The sequence below is a fragment of the Felis catus genome, chromosome A1 (assembly GCF_018350175.1).
Source record: "Felis catus isolate Fca126 chromosome A1, F.catus_Fca126_mat1.0, whole genome shotgun sequence".
In the NCBI taxonomy this organism is placed as follows: Eukaryota; Metazoa; Chordata; class Mammalia; order Carnivora; family Felidae; genus Felis; species Felis catus.
In genome coordinates this window covers 144,047,598-144,061,393 of record NC_058368.1, presented here as the reverse complement: position 1 = coordinate 144,061,393, position 13,796 = coordinate 144,047,598, and the positions used below count along the sequence as shown (strand labels likewise).

Sequence of the window (13,796 nt, the reverse complement as noted above, 5' to 3'; positions counted from 1 at the left end):
ACAGTAAAGGGGCACCTGGGTGGCTTAGTCAGTTAAGCCTCTGACTCTTGATTTTGGCTCAGGTCATGATCCTACTGTCTGTGAGACTGAGCCCCAAATTGGGCTCTGCCCTGAAAGCGTGCACCCTGCTTGGGATTCTCTCTCTCCCTCTCTCTGTACCCCTCCCCTGTTTGTGTGCACTCCCTTTCTCTGTCTCAAAATAAACATTAAAAAAAAAACAGTAAAGAAAAAACAAATCCCTTATTAGGAAACAAATCTAAAATTTCAAAAATATTGGGGTGCCTGGGTGCTCAGTTGGTTGAGTGTCCGACTTCGGCTCAGGTCATGATCTCGCGATTTGTGAGTTCAGGCCCCACAGCAGGCTGTGTGCTGACAGCTTGGAGCCTGCAGCCTGCTTCGAATTCTGTGTCTCCCTCTCTGCCCCTCCCCTGCTCATACTCTGCCTCTGTCTCTCAAAAATAAATAAATGTTAAAAAAAATTTTAATTTCAAAAATATTATTTTTTGCCATTATGTATTAGTCTGATTCAAAACAAATTTAACACACCTTTAAAGAAATCTAATGTTCAATAATTATCTTCAAAATCTGCATGAAGAAATTAAACTTACATCATTGTATTTTTTCCGAGGTATTTTTATGCAGCTCTTCCCCATTTCCATATGAATCAATAGCTGGTCTATGTTATGCAAGGTATACTGGTAATTTCGAAGGTCCTACATATAAAATAATGACATTTCCATAAACCTTAAACTATCCATGAGCATTTTACCCATTAAATACTTTTTTAAGAATGTCCATCATTTTAAGACTTGTGATATATAACTATCAAAATGCCATACAGAAAGTAGTACCAACTTGAAAAACCAACTAATTCTCCCAGCTACTCCACAATAGTAATAAAGAATATCATTCTCAGGAAAAATTCTGTAGTATTTAGGGGTGATGTCCTCTTTCTAATTACAAATCTTCCAAAATAAGTCTTCAAAGTAAACATGTATAAATTAAAAATAAGTCCACTCAAATACTTTTTTATGGTTACAAATAAAACAATTATTTAAAGTAAAGGTAGAAGGGAACCTGAGATTATCTAATCCAATCCTTCCTATTACAAATGAGGAAACTCAGGCCACAATTTGCTCAAAATCACCAAACTGACTGACTTTACTAACATTGTTACTAATTACTTTTACTAACACTTCAATAACTGTGTAGATCTCACATTACCTAAATGTGTTAGCAATGCAGCAGAATGAATCAAAAGGCAATTAGAATCAGGTACACATAAATTAAGAGATGTATTCTAAAAAGCAATCCATTAGAAACAGAGCCCATTTATCTAAATAAAGATATATTATAAACAAACTCTCATTATACCAAATATGCCAAATTAATAGAGGAAAATACAAACATATAAAATATGCTAAATAAAATATTAAAGTTAACAATGTAAGAACACTTAATTGTTTGATTACTCACAACAAGTAAGTTCATAATAGTATGTCCTATTTCTCCAAAAAGAGGTTTTCGGCCTCTGATACTTGTTAGAGGAGCAGGATATACTATACGTAAGAAAGGAAAACTGGTTACCATCAATAAACCCCCAAAAGGTCTTGAATTTATTACTTCTAATTCTCATTTTTCAAAGATTATGGATAGATACCACCCAATCAGTTCTCTGGGGAAAGTAAGAGATACATTAACCCATAGTGTGTATTTACTGGAGGTTACACTGAACTGCAAACTTTATATACATTATCTTATTTAAGCCCTAAAACAACCCAGTGAGGCAAGTATGTCTACCCATACTTTACAAATGGGAGAGGAGAGACACAGAAATTAATAAAATTGTGGTGACTAAGTTAATCACCAGTGAAACAGATTTGAAATTAGGCTTGCTTCATTCCAAAGTATTTAATCTTTTCATTATACATGTTGATTTCACAAAACGATAATGGCTGGAAAATTAGTGATCTGATATACCCCTATAAAGTTCTGACAATTTAAGCAGAAATGAATAATTCAGGATTTTTAAGACATTTAAAATTAATATTCAATTGTGCTAATTTACAGATGGTAGTAAACTTTTATAGTTCTTGGGTCAGCATGATAAAAGGGGTACACAGAGTCAAAAAAATCAATGCAAAGAAACAGAAGAAAGGTGGAGTCTATCACCTAACTACTTTTCTCTTTCTTTAAGGCACTATAAATATTATTCACCAAAAGAAAAAGGTATTTGGTTAGCAGTGCAGCACGCTTCTGGAAGAAAAGGAAGGTAAGACATTTCTATAATAATAAGAAGCAGAAAACATTTTAACTTTCAGTTCTCAGCCTAGTTCTTAAACAAACCTCTCTCATACCTGTCATACAAATATTCTTTCTTAATATTCTAAGAAAACACATTATTACCTGACATTATCTATTTTTAAAATTTAAGTCAGAGCAACTCACATCTTTGCTATTACAAACATATTTTTTAGTTTTTAAAAGGACAACTATGTTATTTAGAGGGCAGAGGGTGCAGAATGGAAAAAGACACAGACGTTAGTGGTAAAAGACATTAAAATGATAAGTGATCTAATTAAGATAAATGATGACTTTTCACTCCATCTTTTATGAATGAGGGAGCATCCTTTACAACTTGGAGTAATTTTTTTTTAATTTTTTTTTTATATTAATTTTTTTTTTTAGAAACAGAGTGAGACAAAGCGTAAATGGGGGAGGGGCAGAGAGAGTAGGAGACACAGAATCTGAAGCAGGCTCCAGGCTCTGAGCAAGCGGTCAGCACAGTGCCTGATGCGTGGCTCGAACCCACGAACTGTGAGATCACGACCCGAGCCAAAGTCAGACGCTCAACCGACTGAGCCACCCAGGCGCCCCTACAACTTGAAGTAATTTTATTTGAAACAGTATTTTCAAAGGTTATGGCTTATTTAGAAAGACAACGTTCTGTCAGAGTTGCAAGGGGATCTCTTAAATCATCTAATCCAACACTGAATGATAATCCAAACAAACGGTCTCAATGCAAATGTGCAGATAATCCCCACTTTCTACTACTATTTCTAATAATTACTGCTTTCAGACCATTATTTCTATCCTCTAATCTTGGAACTCCAACTTTTGTCATTAAATTTTCCATACATCCATTTTCTCTAACACACACACACACACACACACACACACACACACACACACACACAGTACTTCCAAGTTCATGCCTAAAGAGGCAATGACACCATGCCTCTTTATATCTAAAATCCAGCAATACATAAAGAACTCAGAAAACAGCTAAAACTAATTAACTTCTATGTATGTACAGGTTTCTCCCTCATCCAAGTTTGCTTTAATACCACTTTGCTTTTACAAAAGACCTATGTGACTTCCTGTTTTCACTATGAAACAGATTTTTGTGCTTATGAAATTGTGATAGCTTCTTTCCTTTATGCCATTTTGGCTTTAAAAAGGTTTTATAGGAATGTTCTACTTTCAAGTAGTAGGAAAAACCTGTATAACTCATGATTTTTATCCTCATCATCACTAAACAGCTATCATAGCTTTAGGGCTCCAACCCCTGTGATCTTTTGATAAGTCCCACAAGTGGCTCCATGATTTTGCTTCTTTGAGCATGAGAAAAACAAACTAACCAAAACACTGGCCAAAGTTATATATTATATGTTCCATAATGACTTAAGGTTATATATTGACCTAACTTCTCATAAAAATAGCATTCAAATATTTATATCAGAGACAAAATGTCAGGCTGAATGTATGAAATAACTGACACAGAATTAAATTTCTTAAGCTCTGTACTTTATACAATAAAAAACCTGAAATAAAATTTAGTTACTTTTTACATAATAGCATCACATGTTTAAATCCTAAATGGTAAAGACCTCCCCCTAAAATCAAACAGCATAATAAATTTGCCAAAGAGGGAGATTTATATCTCACTGAATTTGCCCATCTTGAAATATTTTAAAAATTTTATAAACCCCCTACATTTAATTTTCCTCCAAGAAAATACCTATTTTAATTAAATTAGAATCAAATACCTAAAATTTCATTAGATATACTTTACATGCAATAAATAATTTCTTGAAAAAAGTCAGGGATGAAGGGTGGGAATTCAAAAAGTTTAACACCAGAAATTATTTCAACTTAGAAATAACCATATACATAAGCCCAGACCATTATTTCATAATCTTTCATGTTTGGTTTTATGATGTACACAAATTTAGAGGGGAAATCATTTACCTTCTTAAAATGTAGGAAACGTAACAAAATATACTCCCTACGGTATATGCTTTTAAGAAAACTTTTCAATGTTTTCTATGTTTTGTTCTAAAATTTAAAAACAAATTTTTTTAAGGTAAGTTAATATAGCTATCAACATCTAAAACTTCATGATATACCAAGGTTGTCTAGACAGTTCATTTGGTAGTAGAGAAAGGCTGTTTTGGAATTTTAAAAATATATCAAAACAAAAGTAGTCCCCTTAAATCCATTAAAAAATTGATTTTAATGACATCACTGAAATTCTTATTTTACATTTAGTACATATGAACCTATGTAATTTAACTTATTATTCTAAAACTTACCTTTATATTCTGCACCCAGTCTCAACATTAAACGCATAGGAAAAACCTTTGCCCAGGGAATCTCTAGCTTCTGGATAAGAATTCCACAAAGAAAAGGATTACTTGGTAATAGGAGATCATCAAGTTTCTGAAAAGTAGGTGTAATAAACAGAAATCCTCCATGATCCTTGCTACTGAGAAAACTCTCAGTAAAAGTAATATTGTCCAAGTTTTCTATGTATTTTCCTAGAAATAAAATCATTAATAAGAAGATTTTTAAATTGTTCTGGGAGGCATTCTAAGTTTGAATGTTGCAGTATAAACTTTCTTAAATAAAAGCAACGTAGATTTTTTTTTATTTCCACTCTTGAAGCATCATCAATTGAGTAACTTATGTGTACAAAGCTCAGTTATTCCTGGAGACTGAGAATTGTGAACAAAATTTTGAAAATGTTTCTAGCCACAGGTGGTTTAAAATTTTTCTCTGCACTGCATGACCAAGTGAAAATTCTTATCTCCCCCAATCCTACACAGATAGTAAGAAAATATAGACATATATAAAAAAATGAAAAAGGCAAATATATTTCTATTTTTAAAATTTAAAAAAAAAACTGTTTAAAGACACTAATTACATAAAATGCTAGTTTTAAGGTGACCGAAAATGATGAAAATTGAAAATGACTGAAAATCTTTTAAGACATCAGCAATCTCTTCACAAAATAAATCTTCAGCACAGTTAGCACAGCCAAAAGCATAAAGGCCTTTAATTAATTTATCCATCCCCTGGTCTGAACAGTTCAAAATAAAATGCTATACCTTTTAGAGCATCCTTATAGATGGTGATGAATAGTCTGAAGATGTCGGTCGGAATAGCATCTTCATTTGGCAAACATAATAATAGAATAATTATTTCTGCCTGTCCCAAGCCATGCAATCCATTGGTTGAGAAGTACCAATATTTGTCTGAGGAATCTTAAGTGATAAAAGCATACAACTATAAATGTCAACTTCTTTTAACCATAGAAACTAATGTAGTTGTCCTTTGCATGAAGCACAACTTTTCAAATTCCTTATTTTCCCAAAGTTCTCCTCACAAAAAACTCTTTAAATTATGTAAGATTAATGTAAAAGAAAGGATGAAAGATTATCTTATAGTCAATTAATAAATAACACTAAAATAAAAAATAAAATAAAAGATGCACTAATATGCTGAAATGTAGTGGGTAAGAATCAATTAAGTTTGTTTCAGAGAATGAAAAGCTGAGAGATGCATTGTTAAGTATTGAGGATTATTTACTTCCTTATTTTTACTTAGGTCACATGTCACTTACTCTAAAACTGTCTTTATTGCTACTCAATCAAGATTCTTATTTAATTACCAAATTTCAATTCATCTAAAAGCTATATGAAACACAGTCAATTATATCATTAATATCAAAATATAGCTCAGCTAGGAGCCATTAAGCTTAACCTAGGACTGACTGAAAGACACTAGTAGAAATCTTTAAGCTTTCATTTCAAGTTCCGCTGAATATAAATCTAAAAAATCTATATTCCTTTGTGGCTAAAAATTCAATACCCAATGCTTACTTTTTATAGTTGCCAGTCAAAATTCAATTAATTAACTTCAGAAATTCTGCATACCAATTAGGCAAAGAAAGATTAATCATTACTTACAAAATACTAACTTGACATTCACGAGTAGATTAGCATTTAAGACAAATGTAACAGGACGAAAACTTTTGCTTTCAAGAAGCAAAATGATTTGCTCATGAGACGGGTGTTCTTCTATTACAGGCACTAAATCATGAAAGTAACATATTCGTTAGAATATAACTTCCTGTTAAATATGCTTGCAATAAAAACAAAAAAACACATTTAGAAATTCTTCAATAGCTTGATCAAACTTAGTAACAAAAGCAAACCCATTTCATAAAAATCAGTCAATGCCCTGGACAACTATTATGTACTCATTCTTTTCTATTTACATAAAGATATTAATGCTATAATACATATAAGCCCTGACATAGTATATTATATATGTAGTATATATGCAAATATGTTGATTAAACAGCATATTTATGCAATTTTAAAACACACATTTTTGTAAAGTGGATTCCAGACTGCCAGCCACTCTATTTATAAATTCTGAAATTTACAACTCTTGAAAGTACAACTTTATAACTCTCAAATTGTACATACTGCTTGCTGCCATATGCCCTATGTCAGTGACCAAGTGTCAAAAAACATCTTGATATCATCAACAGGAAAACAAGCAAAGTATAGGACTTAAGGTATTTCTGCCACTACAGGCAGGTTCATGAAATAGCTCCTACTGACAGAACAGAGATCCTAAGCTTTATTCCCCTATATTATGATGCACAGAACATAGTCATTTCATGTTGCAGGATGCAGCATAATGCCTGGGGTGACAAGGATGTATCCTAGGGAACTACTCTGAGTTGGGAGCTAGCCACAGAAACTGCAGCTTGAAAAGGACCTTAGAGATCGTACAGGTTCTCTTCTTTTACACAGGAAACTGAAGCCCATAGAGATTAAATAACATGCTTCAAGTCATAGATGTATTAAGTAGCAAATGAGGAACTAAAGTTCCTAGTTTGTTGTCCAATCCAATACTCTCTTCTTTGGGTGCTATGCTCCTTTAAAGAAAAATGATATGGGGGGAGGGGGGCAGGGGAAAAATAACAAAACCCTAACACAATGGAAATATTTTCAGGACTAATATTCAATGAGTTTCCCTGTTGAACTAGACTTTTGCCTCATTCTAAATTAGGGACTCAAGATGTCATAAACGAATCATATCCATTCAACTCAAAAGTTCAGATCTTTTTAGAATTTGTTTTCACATAACAAGACTTTTTGTAAACTTAAGATACCAAGCCATAGTGCATATTTCAACCAAATTGTCTAAGCCTAAAAAGTACATTTCATACATCACAGAATTCACCAGTACATTCTTTCAAAAAAACCCTCTTTTAAAATTTAAATAACTGCTATCCTACCTGATCCCTTTTCTCCAGATGCAACCATAAGAGGGGGCAAACCGTCCTCATCATTAGGTAGAAGACTAATCTTATTGCAAACATTCTTGTCAATATCACACAGTAACCTATAATCCGAAGTACTAGCAACAGGTAAATTGCTGTGAACTAAGACATCAGTAGGAGTAGGTGGTCCCTCAATTTCTGCAAAAACATCATCATTTAGTGTAAAAGAACAAGAAGTAGGTAACCCCTCAGTTCCTGTGTTTATAGGCAGTTTTTCCACAGATGGAACCTGAGAAATAGGACTCCGAATTATGTCATTTGTAATCTCTCCTATCTCATTGTTTGCTTTCTCCACTGCAGTAGAATGGGCATGATCCACTGTGTTTACTGTCTGTAAAATATGGAATTAAAAACAAAACAAAACACATCAGTTCATATTCTCTGTTCAATTGTGAAATGTTAATCGCTATAAGCAAAGATAACCTTTTTAACAAGAATAAATAAAACCAAAATGGGCTCGGAAATTCTTCAGAAGCCAAATTTGCCAAGAAACAGTACCATTTTGCTTCTTTAAATTCTGAAGAGTAAGACTTAACTTTACTATATCATATACTCAGTAGGTGTTAATGACTTTAATTTTATAGACTAGAAAAAGGAGGCAAGAAGAACTTCAGGATCCTGTACCATATCACACACTAAGCAAATTTAGTTCAACTAAACTCTCCTGGCAATAGCCAAAAAGCCTTTGGTGTGGGGAGGGGACCAAGGGAGAGATCAGCAGGTAAAGCAGGGAGGGGAGTGGTTAGGAAGCAGAGTGGTAGGTATATTCCTCAATAGTAACCACCAATAAACAACATTTCAAGCTTCAGTAAAGCCCCTTTCTTTTTGAACTGGCCAAAGCTGAGTCATTATTAAATGAGAACCAGTTTGAACTCAAGTAAAACTTACCAGCCTGTTTAGAACTTTTATTTTGTTAAAATATCAATTGAGGGTAGGTGTTAGCTAAGAAACATACTTTGGGTAATTATGGCTATTTGTAAATTCTAGCTCATGAACCCCGACAAAAAAGCATAGGTTTATATGCTATGTGAATTTAAACAGAGTAGGATACATGACAATCTTGTCTATACCCAGGATAAATCAGGTAACTGGCACAGAGTAGATGCTCAATAAATTTGTTTACTGAGTAAAAGCATTCCAATTTCATGTATTAATACTCACTTCTATTAATATTTTGCTACTTTACAATAAGAGTTCTTAGTGGGCTGGGATTCCGTCTTACTTATCTTTTATTTAACACCTAGCATATTTGTTTAAATGCAAACATAAATACCACTATCAGATACTTTATTGAATGTATGAAAATCACTAAACACATATTAGTCTAAATTAAATTACTAAATCTCAGTTCTATTTTGTTACACCAGTGGTTCTTAAAACGTAAGTCAGGGGGGTGCCTGGGTGGCTCAGTCGGTTAAGCGTCCGACATCAGCTCAGGTAATGATCTCATGGTTTGTGGGTTCGAGCCCCGCGTCAGGCTCTTTGCTGACAGCTCAGAGCCTGGAGCCTGCTTTGGATTCTGTGTCCCCCACCGTCTCTCTGTTCCTCCCCTGCTTGCACTCTGTCTCTCTAGCTCTCAAAAATAAATAAAGATTAGGAAATTTTTTTTTTCAAATGTGAGTCAGAGATCTCTGAGATCCTCAAGATCCTTTCAGGGAGTCAGTGAGGTCCTAGGATTTTCTTCATATAATTTAACCAAAAGCAACATAACACAACAGACTGAATATGGAAGCAGATGTGAGAATCTTGTATTAAGACAGACATCAAAGAATTTTGCAAAAATATGAAAGTGTCATTCCTCTCACTCAACTTTTATTTTAAAATGTCTATAAAAATACTACTTCTATTAATATAACAAATTTATTTTTAAATTAACTTTTATATTTTTCACAATTTTAATACAGGAATTATCACTAGGTATAACCCACATAACCTATAGTAGCTCTTTGAAGGTCTAAGTAAGTTTTAAGAGCATAAAGGCATCCTGAGAGCAAAAAGTCTGAGAATCATTACCTTAAACTGACATTAAAAAAGGTAAAATCTGGGGTGCCTGGGTGGCTCAGTCAGTTAAGCACCTGGCTCTTGATTTCTGCTCAGGTCATGATCTCACAGCTTGTGAGACTGAGCCCCATGTTGGGCTCTGCCCTGACAGGGTGGAACTTGCTGAGGGTTCTCTCTCTCCCTATCTCTCTGCCCTTCCCTCTCACATGCATGTTCTCTTTCTCTCTCTCAAAATAAATGTTTTTAAAAAAGGTAAAATCTAAAATATATTCACTACATCATATATTTCTCACTTTAGGAAGCTCACAGTATTAAAAAAATAAGTACTGGGGCGCCTGGGTGGCGCAGTCGGTTAAGCGTCCGACTTCAGCCAGGTCACGATCTCGCGGTCCCTGAGTTCGAGCCCCGCGTCAGGCTCTGGGCTGATGGCTCGGAGCCTGGAGCCTGTTTCCGATTCTGTGTCTCCCTCTCTCTCTGCCCCTCCCCCGTTCATGCTCTGTCTCTCTCTGTCCCAAAAATAAATAAAAAACGTTGAAAAAAAATTTTTTTTAAATAAGTACTATAATAATCATGCTACAGAATATACATAAAATAAAATCTTATTAAATCAACAAGTCATTCTTTAGATTCCTTACCAAGGGCATATCAGGCAAGAGAGGACTAACGTCTTCAGGACATCTTTTACTTCCAGATGATAATTTTGTTGTATCTGCAACCTCACCATTGGGCAGTATACCATCTGCGAACCATACTCTCTTCTGTTCTTTGGAGCATAATCCTAGGATCAGTTTATAAAGTACTTGAATTTGGTAATATTACAATGATTTAATACTAAATCGGTTGGGAAGTGATTTCAAAAGCTTCTTGCTACCCATCGGCAAGACGTGCCTTCTCAGGATTGCAAAGGCCTAGAGAAATGACCTTTTATGATTCATCTACCCAGAATGGAAGTCTTTTCCTAATTCATAAAAAAGGAAGGAGTAACACTGGGAATTACATACTCAGAATAAGTGGACAGGAGAGGTTATATCTTTAGGACACTGGGGGCAGATTTAAAGCCTGTATTACTAAGCATACGTTTCTGAGGAGTGAGCGAAAACTGAATAAAATTTAAAGACCACAGCACAAGGTGGAAAAATGGAGTAGACTGGAGGATGGTAGATAAGCAAAGAAAAACATGGAAAAACAGAAAGAAGTATAAAAAGTCTAAAAAGGGCAACAAGATCACTTGTGCATCAGAGGTCATTTCTTATTTTTAATTTACTTAACGAAAGAAGCATAATAATTTTTGTTCTTACAATGTGGATATTGGATTTTATTAATATTTCCCTCCCAAATTTGGAGAAAATAATTAGCTATCAGCATAAATATATGTTCTTTTATTACAAAGCATCCACAGATGGAGGTTATGAAAAAAGCTGCCAGATGGTTTTAGAATATAAAAATCAAAAGATTGACATCTACCTTCTAGAACATAATACAGATAACACTGAGAAAACTGGCATCACACATAACTTTTGCATTATGGATAGACATTCTAAATAAGGTATCTTTCGGGGGTGCCTGGGAGCTCAGTCAGTTAAGCATCTGACTTCGGCTCAGGTCATGATCTCAGGATTTGTGAGTTTGAGCCTCACACCAGGCTCTGTGTTGACAGCTCAAAACCTGAAGCCTGCTTCAGATTCTGTCTCCTTCTCTCTTTGCCCTTTCCCCACTTGCACTCTGTCTCTGTCTCAGAAATAAATAAATGTTAAAAAAAACTTAAATACGGTATCTTTCATGTATCTGCAATACTTTTATAATTTAATAATTTAGGATGTCAAGATAAGACAATATGTAAATATTTTTAAAAAAAATTTTTTAATGTTTATTTATTTGTGAGAGAGAGAGAGAGAGAGAGAGAGAGCGAGCGAGCGGGGGAGGGGCAGAGAGAGAGGGAGACACAGAATCTGAAGCAGGCTCCAGGCTCTGTCAGCACAGAGCCCGATGCAGGGCTCGAACTCATGAACCATGGGATCATGACCTGAGCCAAAGTCAGATGCTTAACCGACTGAGCCACCCAGGCGCCCCTAGAATATGTAAATATTTTTAAAGTATACTTATTCATTTTAGAGCTATAACATACAACCATATATCCTGAATCTTATTTAAATTATAATGACAAATGGAAAACAGCTGTATTAAGAGAGAAACTGAGGGGCGCCTGGATGGCTCAGTCGGTTAAGCATCCAAACCTCCAACTAAGCATCCAACGGCTCAGGTCATGATCTCATAGTGAGTTCAAGCCCTGCATTGGGCTCTGTGCTGACAGCTCAGAGCCTGGCGCCTGCTTCAGATTCTGTACCTCCCTCTCTCTCTCTGTCCCTCCCCTCCTCACGCTCTGTCCCTCTCTCTCTCTCTCTCTCTCTCCAAAATAAAGACATTTAAAAAATTTTTTTTAAAAAGTATACTTAAAATTAAAAAGATAAACTGAAATCCAAAATAATTATCAGAAGTATCTGAATCTGCCTTTAACTGACATTTACACTTATCTTCTAGCAAGTTAGAGGCTAATAGTTTAAGTTTAAAAATGTACACAGACTGGGTCACCTGGGTGTCTCAGTCGTTGAGCGTCCAACTTCGGCTCAGGTCATGATCTCACAGTTCATGAGTCTGAGCCCCGCTTTGGGCTCTGTGCTGACAGCTCAGAGCCTGGAGGTACTTCGGATTCTGTGTCTCCCTCTCTCTCTGCCCCTACCCCACTCATTCTCTCTCATTCTCTCTCTCTCTCTCTCTCTCTCTCATAAACATTTTTAAAAAATGTACACAGGCTTTACTGAAGACCCTAAACTACAACACCTGTAAAAAAAAGACCAGAGAACCCAAAGATTTTTAAGTAGGTTTTAAAAACATTTTTATTGTAGTAAAATATACATTTAAAAACAGATTTTTGAAGAAAGGGAGATGTGCCAGTTACTTACTTGTCTCTCAAACCCAAGCCCACCCTTCTATATAAGGTGCTCTTTGATGCCAGGCTAACGTCTGGAAAGTGCAACTCCCAGACCCCCTTGCTGGTTGGCTCTGACCATGATCTGCCAATAGTGTTGGTGGGAGACTGGAAGGTGGGAAGAGAAGGAATTCTGTTTCCAATTCCTTCCAGGATCCTTACAGCAGCAGTACCACCAGATACACGGGCATGCCATGCAATTTTCAGTACTCCTAATATCAAGCCTGGATCACTCCTTTGCTCAACTGAACACCAATTGTATGAGAGCCCTTGATGGTTCCAGGATTTGCCACTTGGTGCTCCCCCAGAAATCACAATACCAGCCACATAGTACCCCAAGCCCTGAATCCCAGTTCTGAGAACCAAACACCTCCTGGTACTCCTGCACTGAGTTCTAGAATACTGCCTTTCACTGTTCATTACCCCAACCCTATGGGTAGTGGTTGTTTCCTGCAGTTAGCAATCTCTGAGTCACTTGAGCATGCCATTTTTGCTCTTCCAGCCTTCTAACACATATACCTACCAGTTCCCTGTACTAAATTTCTTCTGATATCTAGTCTAGTCCTCGCTAGACTCTATCAAACTAGAAAAATTCCATTTAAAATTATCTTTAGTCTAAGACACAGCATTTTCTTCTAATTACCTTCAACACTTGGTTGTTTAAGGGCTGAGATCGGTAAAGTTGTAGGTGAAGGTATACTGGATGTTTGACTCTCCTGAAGAGGCTGGATGTTGGCACATTCATCAGAATGATTAGATTTAAGATTAGAACCAGTTGGACTCATCATCCTTTCGAATGCCTGAGCTATAAAGGGGAAAAATATTAAAATATTAAAATATTTTTGAACTTCAAAGTAAATTATGATAAATTATCTATTTTTTCAAGTTGTGAGGAGAAAGAACTCAATGGCTAAGCAAGAAAAAGAAGTGGCACTTGGCAAAGACAATGACCTTACTCCAGCTGGCAGCACCCTACTTCACTATAAGTTACCAATTGTCTCAATATTCTATTTAGCATATGTTTGATATCTACTAAAGGAAATAACTGCTATTTAATATGACTGTCTTGGTTTTTGTCCTTGTTACCCCTACAGTCTGTTTTTGACACAGTTCAGTGTGATTCTTTTAAGACATAAATCCTATCACATCATTCCTGTTTAAAATACT

General features: G+C 35.3%; 1 protein-coding gene across 3 annotated transcripts in view; it reads right to left on the bottom strand.

The window, feature by feature from the left end:
* The window catches only part of ZFYVE16 (zinc finger FYVE-type containing 16), a 54,162-nt gene that overhangs the window by 19,049 nt on the left and 21,317 nt on the right, over positions 1–13,796 (bottom strand). For all 3 annotated transcript variants that reach the window (XM_006927816.5, XM_003981109.6, XM_019836033.3), the window contains 8 exons: positions 13,273–13,434; positions 10,279–10,421; positions 7,598–7,973; positions 6,252–6,374; positions 5,391–5,546; positions 4,596–4,820; positions 1,477–1,559; positions 609–713 (listed from right to left, as the gene is read on the bottom strand). In XM_006927816.5, the coding sequence (XP_006927878.2) occupies positions 609–713; positions 1,477–1,559; positions 4,596–4,820; positions 5,391–5,546; positions 6,252–6,374; positions 7,598–7,973; positions 10,279–10,421; positions 13,273–13,434 (1,373 nt within the window). The remainder of the gene's footprint in view (positions 1–608; positions 714–1,476; positions 1,560–4,595; positions 4,821–5,390; positions 5,547–6,251; positions 6,375–7,597; positions 7,974–10,278; positions 10,422–13,272; positions 13,435–13,796) is intronic.